General features: G+C 36.5%; 1 protein-coding gene across 1 annotated transcript; it reads right to left on the reverse strand.

Moving 5' to 3' along the window:
- Positions 1 to 874: 874 nt before the first annotated feature.
- Positions 875 to 27,714, reverse strand: LOC144957288 (nicotinate phosphoribosyltransferase-like). Its single transcript, XM_078888389.1, has 14 exons — positions 27,495 to 27,714; positions 22,707 to 22,877; positions 21,424 to 21,634; positions 17,203 to 17,333; positions 15,444 to 15,559; positions 14,225 to 14,309; positions 13,403 to 13,511; positions 12,214 to 12,439; positions 11,786 to 11,866; positions 10,511 to 10,613; positions 9,656 to 9,741; positions 9,020 to 9,091; positions 2,160 to 2,267; positions 875 to 1,213 (listed from the first exon to the last, which is right to left on the reverse strand). Exons 1-14 carry the CDS (start codon positions 27,559 to 27,561, stop codon positions 1,136 to 1,138), a joined length of 1,644 nt encoding a protein of 547 aa, XP_078744515.1. The 5' UTR covers positions 27,562 to 27,714; the 3' UTR covers positions 875 to 1,135.
- Positions 27,715 to 27,833: the final 119 nt, after the last annotated feature.

Here is a 27,833-nt window from a genome sequence, read left to right on the forward strand (position 1 = left end):
TTCATATAATTTTAAATACAAATATTTCAAGAAAATTTAAAATTGTTACTAAAATATACTATGACACAGTTAGAGATGATAATAATATGTACACATCACACACAACACAATCACATTCTATTATCATACATAGAACCTCTCACATATCTGCCATACTTTATAAAAAAATTACATCTTTTAAAACTTTAGCCAGAAAACTTGTCTGTCAAAATACGTACTGATTGATTAAAATGACCCTCATCTTGCCGAAAAAAACTCTCAAACCTGGGACTTTCTCAAAGACTTATTTGAAGCCCCAGGTTTGACAATTTTTCACAAGATGAGGGTCTTTTTAATCGATCGATATTTGAAGGACGAGTTTACTGGTCAAAATTTTTAGAATGTGTTGTTTTTGGAGTTTTATTATTTTTTCTCCAGAGAATGGCAGATGTGAATGTAGTCTACATTCAAACAAACCAGATAATCCTTCTTAGCTGAACAAAAAATCTTTCCATTCTGAAATTTAAATATGACCCCACTCCTTCATTCTGTTTTATGTCGTGGTGACCCATATATATATATAAAGGTCAATTTAAAGTTTTCACACTTTCAAATACGATATTCAATTAATTCAAACTGGTTTTGTAATACTTGGTTTTGACAATTGACATAAAAGGTAAAAGCGTGCATAGAAATAGGTAGTCAAACTTATCTACCACTACGAACATTTCAACATTTCGTAACATTAGAAAATTCTTGGTTCTAACAAGAGGACTTTTATATGAAGACTTTTAATATTCAATATGACATCTTGAAAACAATGTTCTGGTGCGAGAGCTAGTATTATATCATGGGGTCTCAAGCTACATTTCATTGTATCGAGGACAAAATGGTATTTTTAATTCAAGGTAATAATAATAATGTCTACAATGTTAACGAGTTTTCTCAATTCCAAGTAGACAGGTCTGGATACTAAAAGCTTGTTTGCTGAGTTTTGTTTTTTGTTTTTAAGTTTGTTTTTTCTTTTGTATGTCCGAAGTAAGTTGAATAAATGGCAGTCTGAGTAAATGCTGGTCGAAGTAAATGATCGTCCCAATAAATGGATGGCAGTCCAAGTAAATTGCAGTCCTGAGTAAACGGTAGTCTACTACATTCCTTAAGATAATTCCCCAATGGGAGCGCTCTCCAGCCACAAGTCGTGGATGTACCTGTACAGGTCTGAACTGACTGAAACCTGTAGAAAATCAAACATCATTGACTTGAAATCTGATATATCAAGGATAGGCAGACGTAACGATAACAACACCTTCCACATACCTGCCGACTTGAAAATTTCAAATTCAGTAAGAAATATAAAATTCATCAGTAATTAATGGTCAAATTTCAGTAATACTAAAGCAAACAAAACATAATGATAGATACACCCTTTTATATATGTAAAATAAACTAAGAAATAATCATAAGAAATCAAGTCCAGTGAATAAGTAAAAACTACATCTGCTATAAATTCTACACATTATATATATTAACACCAACGAGGCATTGAGATTTTTTATTGGAGCATGCGGTAAATAAAGAAAAAAATTATTACTTTTTAATTAAACGTTGCGACCATTTGTATCAGTAATATTTCTTCTATTTCCGTAAGTCTGTAATTGTCCTTACACTTCCGTAACAATTACGGACGGTCTGTAATAATAGGCAGGTATGCTTCCGCACACAAACCAATCCATTCAAGCAAAACAGCATTGGACACCTGCTTGATAGCTCTGGTCCTAAAATAAAGGGCTTATCAGATCAACGTTCCCAATGTTAACTGTTTCTCTGGTAATTTTATCACCACCCGTTGACTCAAATGATTATTATATAGGAAATCTGCTAGGGCATAATGATTGGTCATTTGATTATTTATAAACTCTGTGAGGGCATTTGCTGGTAATCGCTATCTGGCCACCCTGTTGCCAGATTTATTTGTGCACACCAACAGACTTTATTACCAGACCATTTTTGATACTTGAGGCTAAAAAGATTTGTCTCCATCTGTGTTAATTTCCAAAATAAAGTGGTATACTGATAAAATATAGATGAGCGCCTATTCATAACAGCACATATTTCTCCATTAGTTTTTTTAAACAGTATAATAAAGACAGTAAAAATCTGTTGTAAATCAAATACTTTACCTTATAAGGCGTGGGGTTCAAAGCTCTTTTGTGATCTTGTCGCATTGTGCCTAAAGATTTCTTGGTGACCTCCCTTAGTTCAGTTAGACTGGGCATTTCTTCCAAAATCTGGATTAGACAAAAAAATAAATTAATTAGATTTTAACTCTCTTCTTACCGACCATATTCATGATTTTTCCAGAAATGTTATTCCTACCGAACACAAAACTTGACTTTTTACACCCAAATTCATTAGAAATACATACACACTAGATTTACATATTTTTAGCAGCATGACAAGCTTTATAAAACAAAGATCTTTCATAAAATGTTGTAATGTACAAAACAAATCCGATTAAGAAACATGTCCATTGTATCGTAACAAACGTGATGATTTTCCTGTAGTTGGTAAGGAGAGGGTTAATACCAAAAAAATAAATAAATAAAAAAATAAAAAAATCATCCCCCTCATCACAGCATTTTAACTCATTCAATCCTCTAGAGATTTTTGCTACTTTTCAAAATTGGAAAAAAATGTATTAAAAATGAGCATGTGCATAGATATTTGTTTTCAACTACCATTAATGTGTAAAATTGAAAAAAAAACAACATAACAATAGCTTTGATACTACGCCTATAATTTGTCTCAGAAAAATGTAATAAATAGGTATGGGGTAAAAGTAACCCCGGATAAACAACGGTATAGTCGGTGTTAGAGTTGAGTGAGTTAAAAATGACATACATTGATACAGACATTTCAGCAAGAAATAAAAAGTGGATAATTCATCTAACAAAAGTAATGTAAAAGTTGCTGCTCGAAGCTCGAAGAAATAAATAACAATGTAAAATAGAGTGTAAGCTTCAATTTAAAAAACGAAAACAGATAATGTGGAGCTTTCAGGTTTCCCCTTTGTTTTTGTTTTTAAGGGTTTTACGGCGCTTGCAACACAGTAAGGTCATATCAGCGCCAGTAAAAAGGAACAAAATGGGATAGTAAAAAGTTCTAGAATTATAATTAAAGCACAAAAGAAAAGGTGAGACAAAGGGGAATTGGTTCAAATAGGGAACAGATGTAGATTCCAAGAGCACAACGTGAAAGTACTTAGTTTGAGATCACCTTAAAGTCTCATCCAGACACCAGCACAGGTCCCAAGAGGAATACACTCAAATGTTTACAAATCACATAATATAATACGTAAACAAAACATAATACAATGCATAACAGAGAGATGATTTACAAGGAAAAAAATATCATCTCTCAAAACTATTACATTCGACTGTTTCCCTCCCAGCCAAGGAACTCCGGCCAGGGCCAGGACAAAACCAAGTAATCTCATTCCAAGACAACGACAGGAAATAATTGGAAAATGGGGATAGAAGACACAGCATGTACCTCACAGTGTCCAAATTGCGATACTTTAATACCGCGGCCTCCCCACAGCCCTACCGCGGTTAAGCGATGCCAGATGTGCCAGGTGATGACTCACCCAGTTTCGGCGAGAAAACGAACGGCGAGCTTGCTGGACATGCATGTTATAGTAATTGTATGCAATCAACAGTTGGGCATTCCCGTTAAATCAAAACATGCCATTGAAAGCATGTAGGGTGGAAACTGTTAGTAATGATGTATGGTTGTGACATGACAAGTTTCAGTAGTCTATGAATGATGGAATGATAGTTAGAACGAAACAAATGTAGGTCATTTTTTAAACTGATTATCATTAACACTTTTCAATTAAAGTGTCGATTACAAGACAATGAATCCATGGACATCTGATTTTTTTGTTTTATATTACTCTTAAAACTATTACAATTATAACTCACCCTCAATTTCTCTTGCGAAGTTCATAGTTAATCCAAAAAATGCTCTTGAAGTAGTTATCTATATCCCATTACTGAATTTTTTGAAAGTCTGCATAGAGGTTTACTGAAGCTAGCTTCACAATAATCTTGGAATTGTCAATTTTATAAAATCTTACTTTATACAAATGATTTTCAATAATCCAAATATGAAATTTTAAACATAACTACTACTAAAACTACTACTACTACTACTACTACTACTACTACTACTACTACTACTACTACTACTACTACTACTACTACTACTACTACTACTACTACTACTACTACTACCACCACCACCACCACTACGACTACTATCACTACTATCATTACTATTACTAATACTACTACTACTGCTACGACTACTACTACTACTAATACTGCTACTACTACTATTACTACTACTACTACTACTACTACTACTGCTACTACTACTACTACTACTACTACTACTACTACTACTACTACTACTACTACTACTACTACTACTACTGTTCCAAGCCTGTCACAGGCCCCCCTACCCACCTCCCCTGAGAACACATTGAGATAATACATTTGAGCACAAATGGGAATATTTAACTCTCTTTTCTTCTAGGTTCCATGCCTGGTCCAGGCTTCGGATACTGCATGAATTATCTCTCTCCATTCTTCCCTGTCTCTTGCTTTTTCAAACAGCTCTTGGATTGTTAGGTTGGTGAAGCCCTTCAGTTGGTCTATGAGTGTTTTTCTTTGTCTCCCCGGGCGCGTTTACCAGGTATTTTTCCACAACTTGCCAGGTATTCATTCTTATCTTTCCTTACTATGTGTCCGAAAAAGGATAGTTGTCGATCCACTATTAAGGGCATTAGTTTCCTTTGTTGGTATGTTTGTTTTAGCACTTCTTCGTTCGTTTTGTGTGCAGTATACGATATTCTCTGCATCCTTCTCAAGCACCACATTTCAAAAGCTTCAATGTTCTTTTGTGTTTCTGCATTTGTAGTCCAGCTTTCGCATCCGTATAACAAGATTGGCCACACGTAGCACTTCAAGACTTGGAATCTAATCCCGAACGACATCTGTTTGTTTTTCAAAATGTTTCCCAGGTCCATGAAGGCCTGTTTGGCTTGAGTTATTCTTGCTCGTATGTCTCGGTTACATCTTCCATCTGTTGTCACTATTGAACCTAGGTATTTAAAACTTTCTACGTTGGTAAGTTGCTCGCCGTGAATCGTTATATTGCAGGTGTTGTTGTTTTCGGGGTTTTTCTGTATTACCATGCATTCCGTTTTGGTGATATTCACTTCCATTCCCTTGGCTTCACTATCTACTACCACTTTGTCAACAATCTTTTGAAGTTGGATTTCTGATGTTGCAATGAGTACCGTATCGTCTGCGTATCTTATATTATTTATGTTGTGACCTCCTACTTTTATTCCCTCCATATTATTTATGCCCCTCATGATTGTTTCTTGGTATAGATTAAACAGATCTGGTGAGGCAACACACCCTTGACGGACTCCTTTCTTAATAGGAATGGAATTTCCTGTAGAGTTTCCGATTTTGATAGATGCCTGCTGGGTGTAGTATAATGTTTGCATGAGTCTGAGGTCTTTCTCATCAGCGCCAATGGAGTGCAGTTGTTTTAGTATTTCTTCGTGGCGTACTCTATCAAAAGCTTTTTTGTAGTCGACAAAACAGAGGTATAGTGGGGTCTGAACTTGTATAGCTCTTTCACTTAAAACACGGAGGAGGTATATTGCGTTCCTTGTCCCTCTGTCAGGTTGGAATCCATATTGTTCCTCTGCGATTTCGGGGTTAATCTTATTCCTTAGCCTGTTGATAATTATACGCAACAGTATTTTGTTGATGTGGCTTATTAAACTTATAGTTCTAAAATTTTCGCATCTGACTGCACCTGCTTTCTTTGGTATTGCTATGAAAATAGAGTTACAGAGATCTTCTGGAATTTTCCCAGTATTGTATAGGGTTGGGTTTGTATTCTCTTTCGATTTCGCAGCATTTCCAGTCTAGATAGTTCTCGTGTGCCTCGATGCATTTGGATTTAATGTGGTTGTTCAATGTTTGGTATTCTGCAGACCCTCTGTTGCATTTTCGTCTTTCTTCAAATAGGTTTAGAATTTCATTTGTCATCCATTCCTTTTGCTGTTTATTTGAGCTATTGGTAAATGCTTTTCTGCAGTTGCTTTGACACACTTTTGGAATATATCAAATTGTTTTTCACATTTTTCGTTATCAGGTTCACTTTGGCTTTGTATCATGAGTGCATTTTCAAATTCTTCTCTCATTTTTGTTTGTATGCCATTGTCTTTGCATAACCTGTAATCCCTCTTTATTCTACCAGCTGTTCTCTGAATAGCTTTAAACTTTATCCTTACTGTACAAACAACTGGGACATGGTCACTGTCTACATCGGCGCCTGGATAGGTTTTGCAATTTAATATGCCATTTCTGAATCTTGATGATACTGCTATAAAGTCTATCTGGTTCCTTGCTCTGTCCCCTGGTGATTGCCATGTCCAGGTTCTTCTTGGGTGTTGTTGAAACCAGGTGTTTGAAATCATTAATTTATTTGTTCTACACCAATCTGCCCAGATGTTTCCTCGTTCATTTCTGTCTCCGAGTCCATGTGGTCCGATTATGTCACCATCTCTGCCTCTGCCAATCTTAGCATTTAGGTCCCCCATTACCATAAGGACTTCTTGTGATTTACACATTCGTTTTGCTTTGTCTAGTGAATGGTAAAACTCTGTCATATCTGCATCTGTCGCCTCTTCTGTTGGTGCATAAACTTGAATAATATTGGTGTCAACTACAGGTCCTCTTAGCTTAACCAGCAAAACTCTGTCTGAGATTGCTACGTGCCCTTTGTAAAATTTGGTTGATTGTTGGTCTAAGATCATCCCTACTCCTTTTTGGAAAGAGGTTCCACCACTCCATATGATCTTATATGTCGTGTTGTTTTCTTGTTTTGACATGGTTCCCTGCTCTTTCCATCTCATCTCTGCCAGGCCAAGAATATTTATTTGGAGCCGTTTCATTTCTTTTAGAATGTTGTTTAGTTTTCCTTTTTGGGCACAGGTCCTGACATTCCATGTCCCAATTTTGGTTTTGTCACATTTGTTAAATTTATTTCGCCTAGTAACTGGCTGACGGTTCGGTGTGACCTGACGAACATCACGCTCCCAACCAAGCGAGGCAGCAGTCTTCCGTGAAAACATGCTCCCCTTTACGCTGTCACCGTTTAACTTTTTGGACTTATTCATGCAGTTAACTCGGCAAAGTTACAAGAATGGTTTGCCATTGCCTATTCTTGTCGCCCTCTGCAGTTGGCCAGCTTGACCTGTTACCGTTCGACACCACGAGGAGGTTGCAGTAGGGCTTGATGATGATCTATCTTTGCAGACTTGGCATCATCCATTTGTCGAACAATATTTAACATTTATCCCTAAATCGCTCATATCGCGAACTTATTCTAAAACTTATATTAAAGACAAAGACTTCAAAATAGGGAATGACGAAAAAAATTAAAACTTCATGGATCCAAACCAGAGTTATTAATTAAATTAATCACATCACTCACATCAAATTTGATATCATTCCAAGAGCGATAAGCAGTCATATTTTAACTAATATTATTTTCCAAGTTGAAAACCAAGAAACAATAAAAATTACACAGAAACAAATCTGAACTTGGTGATAACATGAATAATGAAAATAAAATGAATCGTTCTGAAGGTTTGGTGGGGGGAAGGGTGCAAAAGAGGGATTTTCAAAGCAAATAATTGCATCAGTGTTGCACCACACGCGCATGCCACGCCAACGTCCGGCTTGCATACCTATCGTGTCACGGTCAATTACGTTTTTCCCGAGAGCAAGGGTATCGGGTATCAGGTGGTCAGCCTGATGTGAGGCGATTGAAGTAGCGCTCAGAGTCGAAAATATGACGCTGTGACCTCCCTGCCCACTATGGGAGGTCAGGATCCCCACCCAGAGGTTTCCCCTTTATCAACTAAACAGGATAAATGTAACACTACAGATGAATGAGATAATAAATGTGTTAATGGCGTTGTTAAGGTGAAACCTTAAATTCACTCAAATGCTTATATAAATATTCAAAACAACAACAACAATTTACAATACATAACAGAGAGATGATTGACAACGAAAAAATTATCACCTTCCAAAACTAACTCAATATATTTGACCGTTTGTTTCCCTCTCAGTCAAAAGACCAAGTAATCTCATTCCAACAAAAACAGAAAGCAACTCGGAAAACAGACATAGGGGGGATAGAAGACACAGCAAGTGACCTCCTGCCAACCATGTGAAAGCAAAAGACTCCACAGAGCACCTCGATATGATACTGTGTTTTTAAGTGCCTAGAGCCTGATGAAATCGGAGTAAGGTTCTATACAAATGCCATTTATTATTATTTATTATTATTCAATTATTTTTTTTTGTATTTTGGTATTTTTTATTAAGGGTTTTACAGGGCTCGCAACACATTAAGGTCATATAGGCACCAGTAAAAAGGACAAAAACGGGATGCTACTAAAAAGTTCTAGAATTACAATTAAAGCACACAAGAAAAGGTAAGACAAAGGGGATATGGTTCAAATAGGAAACAAATGTAGATTCCAAGAGCACACTATCAAAGTACTTAGTTTGAGATGCTAAAAGTCTCATACAGACACAAGCACAGGTCCCAACTAAGAGGAATACACTCAAATGTTTACAAATCATTTGTTAACATTTTTTTTATTAACTACATAACAGAGAGATGATTTACAATTAAATAAATTATCATCTCCCAAAACTCTAACTATACATTCGACTGCTTCCCTCTCAGCCAGAGTCATGAAAAAACTAAGTAATCTCATTCCGAGACAAAGACAGAATGCAATTGGAAAACAGATTTCGGGGTATAGAAGACACAGCAAGTACCCCCCTGCCCCACTATGGGAGGTCGGACACCCCACCCAGTTTTCAAGGTTTGAGAAGGTGGTGCAACAAATAGCATTGATGACAATTTTTACCTTTCCGTCTTTCCAGTAGGTTTTTTGCAAGAGTCTGATAAAGGCTGGGGTCACATACGCTCTCTTGGACTCCTGGAATGAAGAAGTCATGAACAAAAATAAATAGAACTTCGAAAATGAACCTAATACCAAAACAAGTAACGTTTTGGGCTCAAAACCCTTCTGCAGTCAATAACAAAAGCAATGAAAACTTTTATTTTTTTTCACTTAAAATACACTTGGTGACCTCTCTTCCTCTGAAACATACATACATTCACACACACAACACACACACACACACACATGCGCACAGCCAGATGTGGCTGTGTGGTCTTGTGGTATGACACTCGCTTTCAGATCTGTCCTGGGTTCAAGCCTCTCTCAGCGCATAGTTGAGTCCTTGGAAAAGGTTATTTACTCACATTCTCTCACCATACTCAGGTGTAAAATTATTACCAGGCCGTCAACAGCATTGTCTCTGTTGAAAAAAAAACAGTAACATCGCCTAACAGGCGTCATGTCTCGTCCTACAGGTTATGTTTTGCTGTCGGTCAGGGACCCCCTTGTAAAGCGCTCTGGGCACGTCAAGTGGATATTGCTCAAAGCTTCTCTATCTATTCCCCCTTTATTCCTCATCCCTCTATCTACGATACTCACATGAATCGGATGTCTGCACAAGACACGCTCTTGGTCTTTGGGTGGGTCTTCGGTTCCTTTCAGAAGAAGATCCACTAAGGCAGTACCTGGAGAAAAGAAGAAAAAAAATGTATAGTAAAATGATGATGATGATGATGATGATGATGATGACAAGGATGATGATGATGGTGCTGATAATGATGATGATGACAATGATGATGATAGTGACGATGATGATGATGATGATGGTGATGACGATAATGACGACGATGATATTACTAGTGTGTATTGGTGAAGGTATATATATGTCAATATATTATGTATGTTCTCTATAATATTGTATTGTTATAAATGTGTAACCAAATGACAAATTGCCACTATTTTGAGGACAATAAAAACATATAATTATTATTAAAATAAAGGGAGTAAAATGCCTCTTATAAAAGATACAAAACAAAGTGAAAGACGTTTCTACATTTGGCCTTCTTGTTTACCTGAAGAAGACCAAAGGCCGAAACGTTGTTTACTTTGTGTGGTATCTTTTATAACAGTCATTTCTACTCCCTTTATTTTACTATACATTTTATTGACTCATTTAGGCACCTCTAGATTTTGGTAGTATCTGGAAAGTTGTTTTGTTTTGTTTTTTTTATTAATGAAAAGATGGGTTTTTTTCTTGTATTGTTTTTTTCTTGCTTTATCTGGCACTGGCACTGTTTCATACACACTTTGTCATGAAATAAATCATGAACATTTATAAAGAGCAATCATGGAGGCTACAACACGCCTCTCTGTTCTTGTTTTTTTCCTCAAGCAAGCCATACAGAACCAAATTTCCTCTTCATACAGACCAAGTCTCCTGTTAGACCGACCTACCGTCTACTCCAAATAACCGGTAGATACTCTTCCGTCCAGGGATGGTCACTTTCTCAATGTCCTCACTCAGTTTGATTCGAGGTTTGTAGTTGATTTCCACCAGCTGGGAAAGACAATTGATAAGACTTAGTACACGGATAATGGGAAATAATAGATAATAGAAAACCTTGACATCATAACTGCCTGGGCCAATGAATGGCAATCAAACCTGCCAAAAAATGGACAATTCATTACCAACCCCACTCTGCTCCTTCCTGACTTTAAAACAGCAAAAAGAAAACACTGGGTCACCGCAAACCGACTAAGAGGATTTCTTTGCTGCGACCATGGTTGGTTCTAAGTCGGTTCGCGGTGACCCAGTGTTTTCTTTCGATAGAACCAACCATGGTCGCAGCAAAGAAATCCTCTATTGATGGAGACTCATTAACTCGCCAATCTGCCAATACTGCAAAGGGGCACGTCAAACCATCGATCATCTGGTCATGCAATGCCCAGTAAAAATATTAGAAGGGGGGTACGAAACAATCTTTGAAGCCGGAGATGACCTGACATCATGGATCGACAAACATAATCTGGAGGTGTAGCCATACGCTACTACTACTACTATGGATAATGGGGTCCTGATAGCTCAGTTGGTAGAGCACGTACTCGCTTCACAAGCAAAGAGATCGAGATCGATCTCGGGTGCAGTTGAGACATTTTTTTTTTAACCCACTTGTCCACCCAGCAGTGATTGGGTAGCTAGGTCTGTTAGATCTGGTTGAAAGCACTCTTTACAAGAGACTAGCACCCTATCCAAAGGGTCGCAAGCAATAGATATTGTCTGTCTCACACTTTAAAAACTGGGATAAACTACAGCTCCTCGGGATCTGAATAATAATAATAACAATAATAATAATAATAATAATAATAATAATAATAATAATAATAATAATAATAATAATAATAATAATAATAATAATAATAATAATAATAACATTAATAATAATAATAATAATAATAATACTTGACTTGACTTAGATGCCTTTCGCGTCTCGACCGAAAGATCGGGTCGCCTTGGCTGTTTCCAGTATTTCCTGTGTGAGGTGTCTCCAATATTGCCGGTCCTCTGCTAGGGTTCTCAGATTTTCAAGGTCCCCTGCCGTTATGAGACTAATGCTTTGTCCAAGTGTTGTGAGGTTTTTGTTTAGAATCACAGGAATAATAATAAAATGAAAATAATGATGATGATGATGATGACGATGATGATGATCAAAACAATGATGATAACCACACCTTATAGACACATCCTAGCGCAGGCTGTTTCTGACAGGTTACAAGATGCGTTCCAATACCAAAGCAATTGATGGTATGACCCTGTTACAAAATATACACAGATAAACATAAACTATTGTCAAGGAGCCAAGTAATTTGAGACCATCAAAAACATTTCTGTTCAGCACAATATCAAAACCAACACACAATTTTCTTCATCGTTTTTTGTTTATTTATCGAATTATTTATTTATTTATTTTTCTATTTTTAATTTTAAAAAATTTATTTGTTGATACCTATTTATTAATTAATGTATTTATTTTTATTTATTCATTTATCTATTCATATATATTTATTTATTTATTTAATAATATTTACTTATCTATCTATTTATTTATATATTTATTCCTTCATTTATATATTTCTCTATTTACAAATTCAAGGATCACCTGCTGGTTCAGGGAGTGAATGGTGTCCTCGTTGATGTCGTTGCTGGCGATAATCATGAGGTCCTTGAACCAGGCCAGACCAAACGCCACACTGACCTTCTCAAACGCAGACTTGGTCAGTTTGGACAGGTAGGACAGATCACCGCTGTCCAAGCGAATGCCTTTCCCACGGTAACCGAAATCATGGAGGGATAAAGCCACTGCGCAGAAATTTGGTACACCAGATCTGATGAAAAAGAAAGAAATTAATACACACACACACACACACACACACACACACAAAGGTCATCCAGATGCATGCACATAATAAAAAAAAACATTGTTTTTGTTTGCATTTTAAGGGTTTTACAGCACTTGCAACACATTAAGGTCATATTAGCGCCAGTAAGAAGGAAGAGAATGGGATAGTTAAACGTTCTATAATTATAATTAAAGCACCCAAGAAAAGGTAAGACAAAGGGGAATTGGTTCAAAGAGGAAACAGATGTAGATTCCAAGAGCACACTATCAAAGTACTTTGTTTGAGATTGCCTAAAAGTCTTGTCCAGACACAAGCACAGGTCCCCACTTAGAGGAACACACTCAAATGTTTACAAATCGTACATAATATGTAAACAAAACATAATACAGTACATAACAGAGAGATTATTTACAAGACAAAAAATATCATCTCCCAAAACTAACTATACATTTGACTGTCTCCCTCCCAGCCAGGGCCAGGACAAAACCAAGTAATCCCATTCCAAGACAAAGACAGAATGAAAGTTGGAAAACAGATATAGGTGGATAGAAAACACAGTTACAAAATATGTTCAAACGAAAAACTGTAAGAGCACAAAACAGAAAGGATGTGCTAAATATTTCTTGCCGTCTATCTGGTCTTTAAGTAATGTATTTATGTTGTTTTATTGGGAGGGGGGGGGGGGGGAAGGTTGTTGTTGGCAGAGGAAGGGCTTTAATCCCAAAATTTTCTGTGTCTGGTTTTTTCTTCTTTTTTGAAGATGTAGGTACTGTTGTTTTTTGTTTATTACTTTTAACAGAGAGATGAATTACCTGAAAGATAAAAAAATCATCTCCCAAAACTAATCCTGTACATTTGAACTGTTTCCCTCTCAGTCAAGGATTCTAGCCTGGGCCAGAGCAAATCAAGAACCCCTTGTAAAGTACATTGAACAGTCTTCAGCCTTACCTTAACACATCGTATGTATCCACAAGAGCCAGCATGTCGTGTGGAAAGGCTTGGGCATAGGAGATGAAGGCAGCCATTTCGCCTCTATGGACTTGATCAGGTAGGAAATCTGGAGAGGAGACAAAAAAAAAGGAAATAAAAAATATTTAATATATATATTACTTACAACTTACACTTATGACTGATTACTGTTCCCATATGCAAACTATCTTTGGCTGAAAAATCTTTGTCTGTTGCAGCCCCAAAAATATGGAACAAATTAGATAAAGAAATCAAAGAAGCCCCTGAGTTCAGTAATTTTAGGAAAGTTTTGAAAACATTCCTATTCAGGCAGGTTTTTGAGTTGTAATTGTATATGTGAGTTTTGTGTTGTGTGTTGTCTTTGTATGTGTAATGTCTTTGAGCACTCTGTGGATTCTGTGTGCTGTAAACATTAATTATTATATTACATTATATTAAAACTTGAGCTTTTATATAGTGCAATTTCCACTAAACATGCTCAAAGCGCTTTACAAAGGTTCCTTGTCCAACAGCAACACGTAACATGTAGAACGAGACAGACAGAGACAACGTCGTTAACGGTCAAGTACTCATTTTACACCCTGAGTACGGTAAGAGAATATGAGTAAAGAACCTTTTCCAAGGACTCAACTATACGCCGATCAAGGCTCAAACCCAGGACCTTCCGATCCAAAAGTGAGAGTCCTACCACAAGACCACATAGCCGCACATATAGATTATATATCTAAGACATAACATTGCCGCATACAGTAGATTTTTATAGAGATTTGGCAGTAACTGTGACATGATTCTCAGCCTTACCTAAGACAGATGCCAATTTGTTGAGGTGGTCGAGGGTTGCTTGGACAAAGTCTTTTTCTGGACCGCCATCGGCAGGTGGCAGCATCTGAAACATTTTCAAAACTAAATTATTCTACATCTTATTCTTTCAACAACAACAACAACAACAACAGGAAATTGATTAGAGGCTTCAATTCAATCAACAAAGACAGATAATGTGGACATTTTGGGTTTCCCCTTCATCAACAAAACACGATGAATGAAACGTTAAGGACGAATGAGAGATGTGAGGATGGCATTGTTAAGGGGTCACCTTAAGAAGTCAATATTTGTATCAGACTCCCTTGTCCAACCAGCAGTGATTGGGTAGCTGGGTCTGTCAGATCTGGTGTAAAGTACTTTATGTACAATAGATTTGTGTACTATCCAATTGGTAGCAAGCGATTGCTGTTGTCTGTTTCTTGCTATAGAAACCTCGATAAACCCCGGCTCCCTGGGCTTAATGGCTCTGAAGGACAACTTGGTAGTTGTTGGTTTCACCCGACATAACAAAATTTTGAGACAATATCAGTGCTGCCAACCCTGGTCCATGTAAAAGTGTACAATGGAGAGCCAAAATGAGTCAATTTTGAAAGAACAGTTACAATTATGAAAAAACAATCCAGTGATTAGTACTAATACTAATGATCGGCATGAATACGATAGTAGCAATTTTATTGAACGATGTGTTTAGTAAACAACTCACAACATCCGCCAGCTGAATATCAAATAAAAATAGAGATATTTTATATAGCGCAATATCCACTAAACATGCTCAAAGCATTTTTCAAAGGGTCCCTGACCTACAGCAACACGTGACATGGAGAATGACACATGACAACTGTCAGGCGATATTACAATTTTTTCCAACTGAGACAATGCTGTTAACGGCCAGGTACTTATTTTACACCCGAGTACGGTGAGAGAATGCGAGTAAAGAGCATTTTCCAAAGATTCAACTATACACCGAGTGGAATTCGAACCCAGGACCTTCCGATCCGAAAGCGAGTGTCATACCACAAGACCACATAGCTGCACAAATATAACGTATCAACACACAAAACTACCTTAAACGTTATAATCTGAGATGCATATTTTTTATGTAAGGTTGACAGCACTCCAATAGGTCAAATATCTGATAAAGAATAGCATGTGTGTGTGTGTGTGTGTGTGTGTGTGTGTGTGTGTGTGTACGACATACCCTATGCTTGATCTGGTCCAGGCCTGTGTAGGAAGTGATGAACGCGTGGGCATGGGTGCCTTTGACAGGAATACCAAACATCTTCCCTGCCAATACATTACTGGTCCCATCAAAACCTGGGCAAACATTTCAGAGATCCCATGATTGAAAATTATCATTTGTAGAAATCAAAACAAATACAAAACAGATTAGTGAACTTTATAAAACAAAAAAACACAAAGATAAAAAAATATGACTGATATTAATCTCGGACCACTAAAACAGAGAAGAAACCGTGACAAAGTAACAAATATTTTACAAAGGCCTATTTGTTATTTTTTATTTTTTTTTTTTGTTTGTTTGTTGCTTTAGGTCTCTTCCAACACAATTGAGGTTATATGAAAGATTTTTTTTTTGTTTGTTTGTTGCTTTAGGTCTCTTCCAACACAATTGAGGTTATATGAAAGATTTTTTTTTTGTTTGTTTGTTGCTTTAGGTCTCTTCCAACACAATTGAGGTTATATGAGAGATTTTTTTTTGTTTGTTTGTTGCTTTAGGTCTCTTCCAACACAATTGAGGTTATATGAGAGATTTTTTTTTGTTTGTTTGTTTGTTGCTTTAGGTCTCTTCCAACACAATTGAGGTTATATGAGAGATTTTTTTTTTTGTTTGTTTGTTGCTTTAGGTCTCTTCCAACACAATTGAGGTTATATGAGAGATTTTTTTTTGTTTGTTTGTTGCTTTAGGTCTCTTCCAACACAATTGAGGTTATATGAGAGACCGCTGAAACAAAAAAAAAAACAAGCAATCTAACAAAAATAGTACAAATGTAAATCAAAATCATAACCTAAAGATATCATAAGCTAAATTATAAATAACCAAGAACAAACAGGCAGAAGATTTACAGAAAAAAAAATATCCCCTGTCAAAAATACAATCACAAACCAAAGAAGCAGGATAGGCTAGTAAAGAGAAGAAGAAACGACATCACTATCGGATCGTACACCCATGCGAGCATCATAGGTATATGATTCAAGGGTGATGCTCCCATCCAACCACCCGCTACAAAGGCCTAAACGATCAAGTTAAGAAGAAGAAGAAGAAGAAGAAGAAGAAGAAGAAGAAGAAGAAGAAGAAGAAGAAGAAGAAGAAGAAATGTTTGAAGCTTGAAGAATAAATAACAATATCAACAATAGTCACATGGAAAATGCTTCAGTTTGGACAACTTGGAGCCAGGCGAGGAGTATGGACATTTACAGGGTAAAATGATGAGTAATATAGAAGGAAAAAAATTGAGCTTTTATATAGTGCAATATCCACTAAACGTACTTAAAGCGCTTTACAAGGGGTCCCTGGTCAACAGCAACACATAACATGTAGGACGAGACATGACGCTTGTTTGGCGATATTACAATTTCCTCTGATGGAGATAAAGCTGTTAATTATAATTTTTCCGACAGACAACGCTGTTAACGGCCAGGTACTCATTTTACACCTGAGTAAAGTGAGAGAATGTGAATAAAGAGCCTTTTCCAAGGCTCAAGGGCATAGAGAAGTGACAGATGAAAACAGAGAATAAAAATATCCCATTGTCAGAGAGCTAAACTCAGGATTTAATTGACACGGCACCCTCAGCCTGGCTAAGAGAGAGAGAGACAGATCAGCAAGCAGTGGTGCTAGCCATTGATCCATCCAGTAATCACCCTATTGGCGGTGGTCTAAAAACAGTAACAAAGACTTTATTGACGTCATTTTCGTTTGTGGTATTTACAGTACTCACCACCGAGGTAACAATACCTAGAGGCAGATAGTCCTCCATCAGGGCCTTGGGCACGCCTCAAGCCAAACTCTAGGAGGACAATATCGGGGCCAGCAGCAAGACGGAAACGTGCAGCATTTGTGGCCACAAGACTGAAATAAACAAAAAAAATAAGTAGTCCTTTCAGAGCTATTAGACCTATGGAGACGGAGTTCATCCCAGTTTCTACAACGTCAAATAGACATTAGCAATTTCTTGCTATCCTTTGGATAGGATGCCAGTATATTGCAAAGTACTTTCCACCAGATCTAACAGACCCAGCTATCCATTCACTGTTGGGTCGACAGGGAAATTAGAAAAAAAAAAAACTCAACTGCACCTGGGATCGATCTCAGCCGTTTTGTGTGTTAAGTGAGTGTTCTACCAATTGAGCTATCGGGGCCCCCCACAAGATGGCAAAGTTCAAGGAAAAAAAAATAATAAAATAAAAAATAAAAATCTGAATTTTCTACTTCCGAAACGAATAGACCCGAATAAGTACAAGGCAAAAACACGAAGCTCTTGCACTTGTAGCAGCAATTAAATTGATTTAACATTTCATTTTTAGAAAAATTTTAAAAATTTATTTTGAGTTTCATGATAATAATAATAATAATAATAATAATAATAATAATAATAATAATAATAATAATAATAATAATAATAATAATAATAATAATACTTTATTGCATCCCAAAAAGGAAATTTTTTGTACAGACGTGTTATAATTTACACATAAGATAAAAATACAATGGAAATAGGATGTATATATATAAAAAAGGAGTAGCTCCATAACCAGAGCTGCGCTTTATAATATGAATAATTTCAACACTGTAAAATAGTTAAAACTGTCACTATAAATTGAAAATTGAAAAGATTGCAAAACAAATAAATTAATAAATTAATATGTATATTTTAAAAAAGTAAAAATGAGAAATAATTATATAAAATGATTATTGCTTGTTGTTATAAAGCCTAATACTGGACGGCAGAAAAGATTTTCGGTGTCTCTCTGTTTTCGTTGAAATAGAGAAAGGGCAACCACTTCTTTCTGACATAATAATTGATGGTCTTAGTGGATGATACTGGTCATTTAATATTTTAGTTATTTTATTTATACAAAATTTCTCGTATAAAAGATCTACATCGTCAACATCATTTATATAGCGTTTAATGGATTTTTTAATATTTGAATTTATTTTGTTCCTTTCCACTGCTAAGCAATTGCCTCCCCAAGCTGTTATACAAAATGACAAAACACTTTCGATTACTGCTCTATAAAATAATGTGCAGAGGGTTTTATCTATTCTAAACTGAGAGAGTTTTGATAAAAAATATGTACGTCTGCACATCTTATGCCTAATTATTTTCAAGTGGTCATCCCACTTGAGCCTGTCATCAATCGTTACACCAAGGTATTTGTAGTGAGGAACTCGCTGGACGAATTGGTCCTTTAATTTTAACGGTTCTATCGGTTCCTTCACTCTCCTAAAGTCAATCACTAGCTCCTTTGTCTTGCTTATGTTAAGCTCTAGGTGGTGGGCATCACACCAAGACACAAATCTATCAATTTCTTGCCTATAAGCCACTTCGTTGCCATTTGTTATGAGGCCTTGAAGAGCGGTGTCATCTGCAAACTTTATTAAAGGTACACTCAGGTTTTGACTTCTACAGTCATTCGTGTATATTGTGAATAATACAGGGGACAATACACAACCCTGAGGAGCACCAGTATTTGTAGTTATACAGGAAGATTTGTTTTGTCCTAATTGAACATATTGTGCTCTCTCCGTAAGAAATTCGAGAACCCAAGCAATTATATACTTGTTTAAATTCAGACTAGTCAATTTTTGAACAACCAACTGAGGTTGCATTGTATTGAACGCTGAAGAAAAATCTGCAAAAAGCAATCTGCAATAGCTCCTAGTGTGATCTAGATGCCTGTAGATGTTGTTTGTAAACAGCAAAATGGCATCCTCTACGCCACGTCCTGGTTTGTAAGCAAATTGATGACTATCACTCAATGGCATAAACTGATTCCTAATTTTAACAAGAACAAGTTTTTCTAAAGATTTCATGACTATTGAAGTCAGTGCAACAGGTTTGAGATCGTTCATAGTTTCAAGTTTTTCTTTTTTTTGGAACAGGAATAATTTTTGAAGTTTTCCAAATTTCAGGGATCGAAACGCATTGGAGGGACCAGTTAAAAATATGTGTATAAATGGGGAAAGCTGGTGGGCACATTCTTTTAATAGTTTTCCTTTCAATCCATCCGGCCCAGCAGCCTTCCTCTCGTTTAGTTTCGAAAATACGAATCTCGTTTCCTCTTCACTGACCTCAATAGTCATTTCATCTTCCAAAGCCCTGTCTAATTTATGTTTTTCATTTTCAATATCAAATTTGTTTGCTGTGTCGAAACGTGAATAAAATTTATTTAAAGTCTCAATTTCGATATCTTCTGATATAATCGTGGGCTTTGGATTATAGTTCACAGCAGTTTTAAGCCCCCGCCACGTGTCCCGTATATCCCAGAAGAAAAGCATTTTTCAATTTTATTTTTGTACTTATCTCTACAACTAGATATTACCCTCTTTATCTCTTTTTGTTTTGTTTTCAGATCTTTTTTGTTTCCACTAGTATAGAGAGATTTCTTTTGGTTCAATAAAAGTTTTAGATCTTTTGTTATCCAAGGCTTGTTGTTAGGATAATATTTTATTTCTTTTTTACAAGACACTAGCTGTTCACAGAATTTTAAATACTCACTCACACAGTCATTCAGCTCATCCACATTATCACATGATTCGATAAAAACATTCCAGTCAGTGCATTCAAAACAACCACGCAAATCTTCACACACACTTCCATTCCAGATCTGTACACTTTTCTTTACTGGTTTTACACGTTTAAAAACAGGGCGGTAGGTGGGGAGTAGCAAGAGCATGCAGTGGTCAGATAAACCTAATGGGGCATGGGGTAAACATTTATAACTATTTTTAATATTACACAGGAATAAATCTAATGTTTTTTTGTCCCTTGTCTCGCAGTCCACGTATTGATGAAGTCCCGGGAGAGTAAAATCGTTACATTGGTTAAAATCGCCAGTGACCAACAATACGGCATCGGGTGACTTAATTTGAATGTCCTGTATTTCTTTCCTCAAAATATTTTTCGCTGTGGTGTTGTCTGATGATGGTGGAATGTAGACGTTGATGATGATGACATAAAGATTACCATTTCATATATGTCATATAATATTTCATACAGACACTTAAAAAACTAGGGAGCAGGCACCAATATAAGATAAAGATCTGAACAAGTGTGTATGAAAGGTGCCAGACAAAGCAAGAAAGAAATTTACAAGAAAATAACCATCCCAAAAAAATCAGTCTACCTCGACTGGTGATCGAACCTCAGACCTGATTACCGATCAGACGAGCTACCATTACGATCAATTCCCCTAGCAAAAAGTGTCTATAGGGAACAAAAAGCAATAAACAAAACTGAATGTAACAGCCTCAAAAATGAACAAAATACCGAACACTGAATGTTTCGCGCTCAAAAAACCTTCTTCAGCCAACAACAAAAAAAAAAAAAACCCATGAAAACATAAAAATACATTACATAAAAACCAGACAGACGGTAGAATTTTTCTCTGACCTCCCTGTCCACCCAGCAGAGATTGGATGTCCCCAATGGCTCTGAAGGGTCACTCTTATTACAATATTTGCTAGTATTTTTAGAAAACGGTAGGGGCTGCCTGAAGCCGGTGATCGTGAAAATACTAACGAAAGAATGAAAATGGAGAGGCTTCGTATGGGAACAAAACAGACAATGGACGTTTCGGGTATAAACCCATCGTCAGCACAACATTACACAAATTAACATGGAAAATAAATAAAATAAAGTAAAATGCAAAATAACTTGTATCGTCTGTACTCAATGATGGTTGCAGTATGAATGAAACGTTAGCGTGGCGTGGGTAGTCGGTAGGGTGTCCCAATGGGGTGATAGGGGTGGAAAGAGAGGTAGTAGTAGTATTTTTATCACTTTTCCTGTAAAAAAATTTGATTTTCAAAATCTATATGTATATTTCAAAAATTCGAATTTTACCAAATTCACCCCCATCCCCCCTCCCCCCACCCCATGTAATAAAAAAGAATGAAATAAACTATGTATAAGTATCAGCTTTGTACAGGTACAAACCTAGCATAGTTGACTAGATTCAGCAGGGGGGTCTCCAACAATTGTACGACAGCGAGGGGCCCCGACAGAGTGATGAGAGGAACACGAGGAAAGACCACTTCTCCCTCAGGAACAGCACACACCGTGACATCCTTGGCCGTCAGTCCCTTCAGGTAGTCGAAGAAAGCTGGGTCGGTGCTTGGTGACAGCTGTTTTCGCAGGTACTCAATGTCTACAAATAGGAATATGAAAAACATGAGCTTTTTTATAAATGCTAACGAGCTTTTTTTTTTTTAATTTTTTAATTTTTAATTTTTTTTTATCCACTAAACGTGCTCAAAGCACTTTACAAGGGGTCCCTGACCAAGAACAACACGCAACATGTAGAACGTACATGACGCCTGTTAGGCAATAATAAAAATTTTCAGACATAGATAATGATGTTAACGGCCAGGTACTCATTTTACACCTGAGTATGGTGAGAGAATATGGGCAAAGTGCTTTTCCAAGGACTCAATGCACTGAGCGAGGCTCGAACCCAGGACCTTCCGAACTGAAAGCGAGTGTGATACCACTAGAGCACATAGCCGCACAATGGAGAGAAAAAAAAAGTGAAAAAGGAGGAAAATTTTTTAAGAACTGCCACTAAGCCCCCTTTTAAATAAATAAAAATAAATTGAAAAAAAATATAATTCCCTTTATTCATCCCCAGGAAAATTTATCTTTAGGGTCTATTCCAAGGGAAGACTGGAATAACCCAGGCGTCAGTCGCAGTTCAGCGCCCCAAAGTGAGCTAGGGGTGTAGTCGAACTCTGTACCTTTTGGATAAGAAGCAAAGACCGTACCGCTGAGCCACGTTACCTCTGCTTTTAAAGCAATTGAGATGATAACTATCATTGATACTCTAGCTAATTTCTGAAGAGTGGGAGGCTGCACCTATTTGTTCCACCACATATCAAGTCTATCACTGCCAATACATTTGATAGGGGGAAATGTAATTCTTTAAAAGGAGGAGTTTCCTACCCTAACTCCAAAATCATGGATTTCTGCGGATATAACAAAAAATTTGAATTTAATGGACTTTAGTTCTGTTTTACTAAGCAGAATGAGTAGATTTTCCAAATTAAGTGAACAAACCCCAAATCCTGCTTTTATTCTCTTTATTTATTTATTTTTTTGGGGGGGGGGGGGGGGGTTATGCTGTTCTAACTTTAAACTGACTCTTCAACATCAAATTCACTCTCCCCCCCCCCCCCCCCCCCCCCCCCAAAAAAAAAAAAACCCAAAAAATGCTGCACACTCACCGCTCTCTGAGAAGTGAAAGCCTTTCACAAGTTTGAGACTCTCTTCAAGACCAGCGAATATTGTGAATTCACCGTTGAATGGATTCTTCCGGAAAAACAAGTCAAAAACAGCTGGTTCATTCTCCTTGCCGCTCTTCCAGTAGGCGTACGCCATTGTGATTTGATACAGATCTGGAGAAAAAAAAGAATATAATGTGTGATGATAACCTAGTAAAAATAGTTCCCCCCTCAACCCGTAAATCCCATGGAGCCGGAGAGCTTATCCAAATTTCTATAGCATTAAACAGACTAGAAAAATTGCTTGCTACCCTTTGGAATGCTAGTCTACTGATAAGTATTTTTCCAATAGATCTAACTCTAACAGACTCAGCTACCCAATCACTGTTGGGGGGACACTGGGGGAGGGGGTGGTGGTCGAAAAGAAAATATAAATTTCATCCTGAATTGATCACAGTCCCCTTGCATATGAAGCAAGTGTTCTACCACCTGAGTTAAAGCAATCCTTTTTTCTTCAGTGGCGACTAGAGCAGATATTTGATATATTGTACAGTGCTGATGATGATACAAAGTGAAAAAAAAAACAAAAAAAAAAAAACAAAAAAAAACATTGAGCTTTTATCTAGCGCAATATCCACTTAACATGGTCAAAGCGCTTTACAAGGGGTCCCCGGCCAACACCAACACTTAACATGTAGGACGGGACATGACGCCTGTTAGGCGATATTATAATTTTTTCGGACAGAGACAACACTGTTAACGGCCAGGTACTCATTTTACACCTGAGTACGGTGAGAGAATGTGAGTAAAGAGCCTTTTCCACGGACTTGAGCGAGGCTCGAAGCCAGGACCGTCTGATCTGAAAGCGAGTGTCATACCATTAGACCACATAGCATAGAATTTTAATGTTTTATGTAAAGTAACTCCATTTGTATCTTTCACTTCTTAGTTAAATAAATCTGTTCCAACTAGATTATGGAATCCTCTGTAAAGGGGGAGGGGAGGGGAGAGGGGAGGGGGGGGGGGGTGAGTCCTTTGTCCATGATTGTCCAGAGACTCAGACAGCTCAGGAAATGTTAACCTGTATAGTGATGCACTGTTGATTTTGGATTACACCCAGCACAGTACCAGGGATATGAGAAATTTTCACGAGAAAATGGAATTTTCTTCTAATAAAAAATAGGATGGAAATTGGTGTGCACTCCCCCCTCCCACACGCACACACACATTCACATACACAAACAATCGTCACAATACAGACACAATCACAAACCAGTCTAATTCTCATTTCAATAGATGTTAACTTAACAAAAGCGTTCACTTCTTGATTATTTTGCTTATCTATCTAGGCATTTTATCTATTTTTCTTATTTTTGCAGACTCTCAAAAACAACAACAATATTATTATTATTAATAATAATAATAATAATAATAATAATAATAATAATAATAATAATAATAATAATAATAATAATAATAATAATAATAATAATAATAATAATATGATAATAATAATAATAATAATACTAATAATAATAATAATAATAATAATAATAATAATAATAATAATAATAATAATAATAATAATAATAATAATAATAATAATAAATAATAATAAATAAAAAAAATAGAAACATCCTTATCCTCAAAACTGCCATTTTGCAGAATTGCAAGCAGGCAACAAACAAAAAGGGGGAAAATATATCATTCTACAACACAATTGGTCGAATTGTGAATTCATATGAGTGATGAACCATCCATTTACCGATCACTTGGAATCTTTCCGTCTAGCTGATCACACACATTTTTGGTCTCTCTCTCGTATTGGTGACGAGAATTATAATACTAATACTACCCAGCTATTGTAGGAATCTTTACTTCTTTTTGTAATTTTTTATTAAGTTAATGATGTGTTTAATTCTTGAGTGTATTTCAGTGGATTATTGTGTATCGTGTTTTAAATAATTTGTTACATTGATTTAATTTTGTATAATCACTGTGTCTGGAGATTGAGAGTAAGTTGCCTCATTTAACACCCTGCCTTATCCATGATTATACGAGCATCGCCGTTTCTTATCTTTATTACGTTTTTATATATATAATTGATAGCTATTCAGTAGCTGCTATATGATATTGTTGTTATGATTTTGATGAGTTCTATTTAGTTATTTATATGTTTTAGGTGTTTTTGCTCATGGATTGTTTAGTTGTAGGAACTTGGCTGCTAGATAATAGATTTTAGCATACTTGGGGACCAATACGATGAGGGCGCGGTTGGACATTATTGCACAACCCGGCATCATCAGTGTTCCTCAGTCCCCTGTTGTAGGGGGTTCAAAGGAACTGATTACGTCTTAGACGTGATTTCCACACGTCTTTTTCTGGTAGGGATGTTCCTGAATCCACGGGAAATGACATAAGTTACGTCAGGACAGAACATCAGAGGTTCACATTAGTCTTGTTTCAATAATTTGTCACATCAAACTATGGGCATAATCATAATATGAGGGGTGTGGCCATATCGGGGACTAAGGGTGTGGTTTAGTTTTGGAGCGGTCTGATTCGAGGGATATAGACGGAATGACTACACCCAAACACAGCGAATGTTATGAGGCTTGATCTAATCAGTCAGATGCATAGCCCTACTATGACTCTTTTAGTACGCCATGGTCAGATGTCACGGGTTTGAAGAAGAATTATCCATATAATTAATATTCATTAGCAACGTGCATCCTAGGTCATTAGAGTCGTAATGACAGTGAAAAAGGATGATCAATCCTGGACATATAAGCTATGTCCGAAACCTCACAAGAGGGTTCCATAGTCTGGCGTGTTGCACCTATAGGTGTGACTTCTCCAAACGTGAATGCACGGGTGAAGACAGCCGAGGTCTAACCATCAAAAAAATATTCCTCGAGAGAAAACAACTTTACACTGAACCCAAGACTAAATTAATCAATCCTCGGTGCTAATATAGTAATCCTATTTCATTCCTGTCCACTCGTACTAAACTGAATCTATTATCATTAGAATATGCCCATATAAAAACAGATAGATCCCAGCCAGAGGACTTGCTTGTTGTCTACGTGCCATCATCGCTGCTACATGCTAACGTTTGACTTATATTATTAGCTTGTGGTGTTACTGGAATGATTATTATAGTCTGACTCCCATGTAATTTTGACGTCATTTAAGACAATTGCGTCGACTGGTGTTTTGTTGTTAGGAGTGGCCAGGGAACATAAATACTACCCTGTTGGTTGAACTGTTGTATAAAATCAACGATTTGTTCACTTTTGGTGGTATGACCATGGCCTTCACTTTTGACTGAAATATTTGGTGGAGTCAGGCTATTTTACGGCAGCTACAGTTGAGGTGTTTCTGTAGGGTGCATGCATGTGTAACTCGGGATATCAATTACTCTCTTCGTACAACAGACCTTACCCTATTGCCACAAAGGGTGGTATGCATTAAGTATAATGGATTCGTTGATTTGGACTAATAATGTAGCGGATATTTCATTATATTTTACGATTCATTTAGTTAGTCTTGAAGCGATAATATTTTGTGGGTTTTTATCGTTTTACATCGCGTGCTACTATATGACTTTGAAGTCTCATATGAATTCACAATTCGACCAATTGTGTTGTAGAATGGATAGATAAACGATACTTACCAAAGTTGAAGTTTGTCTGTTATTCTACAAACACTGGTCGATTGTGAATTCATTTGCCCTCCCTTACCATAATTATCATAAGGTGGCGTTTTTATGCACCTCCGTTGGAGGTGTACAAAAAAGCACCGATTTTATGCACCTCCGTTGGCGGTGATGGTAAATTAATGAAAATGTTGCTGCATACGTCCATGAGGTTTAAATAGTTTTAGATTGTAGTTTAGCACGCTGCTTAGTGATTACTGATGCGCGTTTATACAATGATAATAAATTAAAGAATAATAACAATAATATAAAAAAATCAAAAGTAAAAAGAAAAATTGCACACAAATACTGATCTCAAATAAATAAATAATTTTAGAAAATTAAAATCGAAGTTTTTTTTTTTTAAAAGATGATCAAAAGTTTTTGAAAAAAAAAAAGAGAAAAAAGCCCAACAAAAATGATTTCTTTCTCAATTTAAAAAAAAAATGTCTCCAATGATGGGAATCGAACCCAGTACTTTCAAGGTTAGAGCCTGACAGCTTGTCCACTGCGCTACGGAGCCACCTGACTGTTCATCACTTTAATAAGGTCTTTCTAAAACTTTATTTTACCTTCAATGCAACTTCTATTTTCTGCTTTTATATTTCGATTTTTTGAAATTATTATTATTTTTATATAAGTTTATTGACAAAAACATCCTACAAATGTCACAATATAACTTTCGCCATGTCCAAATACAGAAACACAATATTGCTGATGAAGTTGGGTGGGATGCGCATGCGTGATGGAGGTGTATATAAAAACGATCCGTTAAGATACACCGTCAACGGAGGTGTATAAAAACACTACATTATCATAATATACCCTCCCCTCTAGTTCTGGTGATAGATTTATATTATCTTCATATTCATACAATCCATGAGCAGTTTATGTTAGAGTTGGGTAGTATCTGGGCTCATATAGTAGCCCGCTCAAAATTTAAAGTGTGATCGGTAAATGGATGGTTCATCACTCAAATGAATTCACAATCGACCAGTGTTGTAGAATAACAGACAAACTTCAACTTTGGTAAGTATCGTTTATCTATCCAATAGCTCTAGAAATTAATAAATCTTATGCGCAAAAGAAAATACCTGTGAGGAGAGCCTGAACAATCCCATTGCTGCCGTGACCACCGATGTCTTGCCTCAGAGAAGACATATTTCTAACCTAACTCAATTTAAAAGATGGTTTGTTTACACTGCAGTTGAGGAACTAACTCTGCTCGATGTTTCACATTAATTGGAAAAATTCGGGTCAGTCGATTTCATACACAATACACATCGACTTGACCTTTGGCTTCTCTGTCTGATTAAAAACATGGAATCGGAATTGCTTGATCAAAGAGAAAAATCAATCAATAATTTGACACCACTAAGGACCCTCGATCGATTTATTGCAGCGGGCAAAGTGGTTGAAGAAAAAAATAGTAG

This window comes from Berghia stephanieae, chromosome 11 (assembly GCF_034508935.2).
Source record: "Berghia stephanieae isolate SIO BIC M18660-M18661 chromosome 11, UCSD_Bste_1.3, whole genome shotgun sequence".
NCBI lineage: Eukaryota > Metazoa > Mollusca > Gastropoda > Nudibranchia > Aeolidiidae > Berghia > Berghia stephanieae.

Coding starts and splice junctions, on each gene's coding strand:
- LOC144957288 (XM_078888389.1), bottom strand. CDS start 27,561: ATGTCTTCTCTGAGGCAAGACATCGGTGGTCACGGCAGCAATGGGATT. Junction 14,310..15,443: donor TGGACCAGATCAAGCATAGG/GTATGTCGTACA, acceptor AAAATGTTTCAG/ATGCTGCCACCTGCCGATGG. Junction 1,214..2,159: donor TGAACCCCACGCCTTATAAG/GTAAAGTATTTG, acceptor GATTTTCTACAG/GTTTCAGTCAGTTCAGACCT.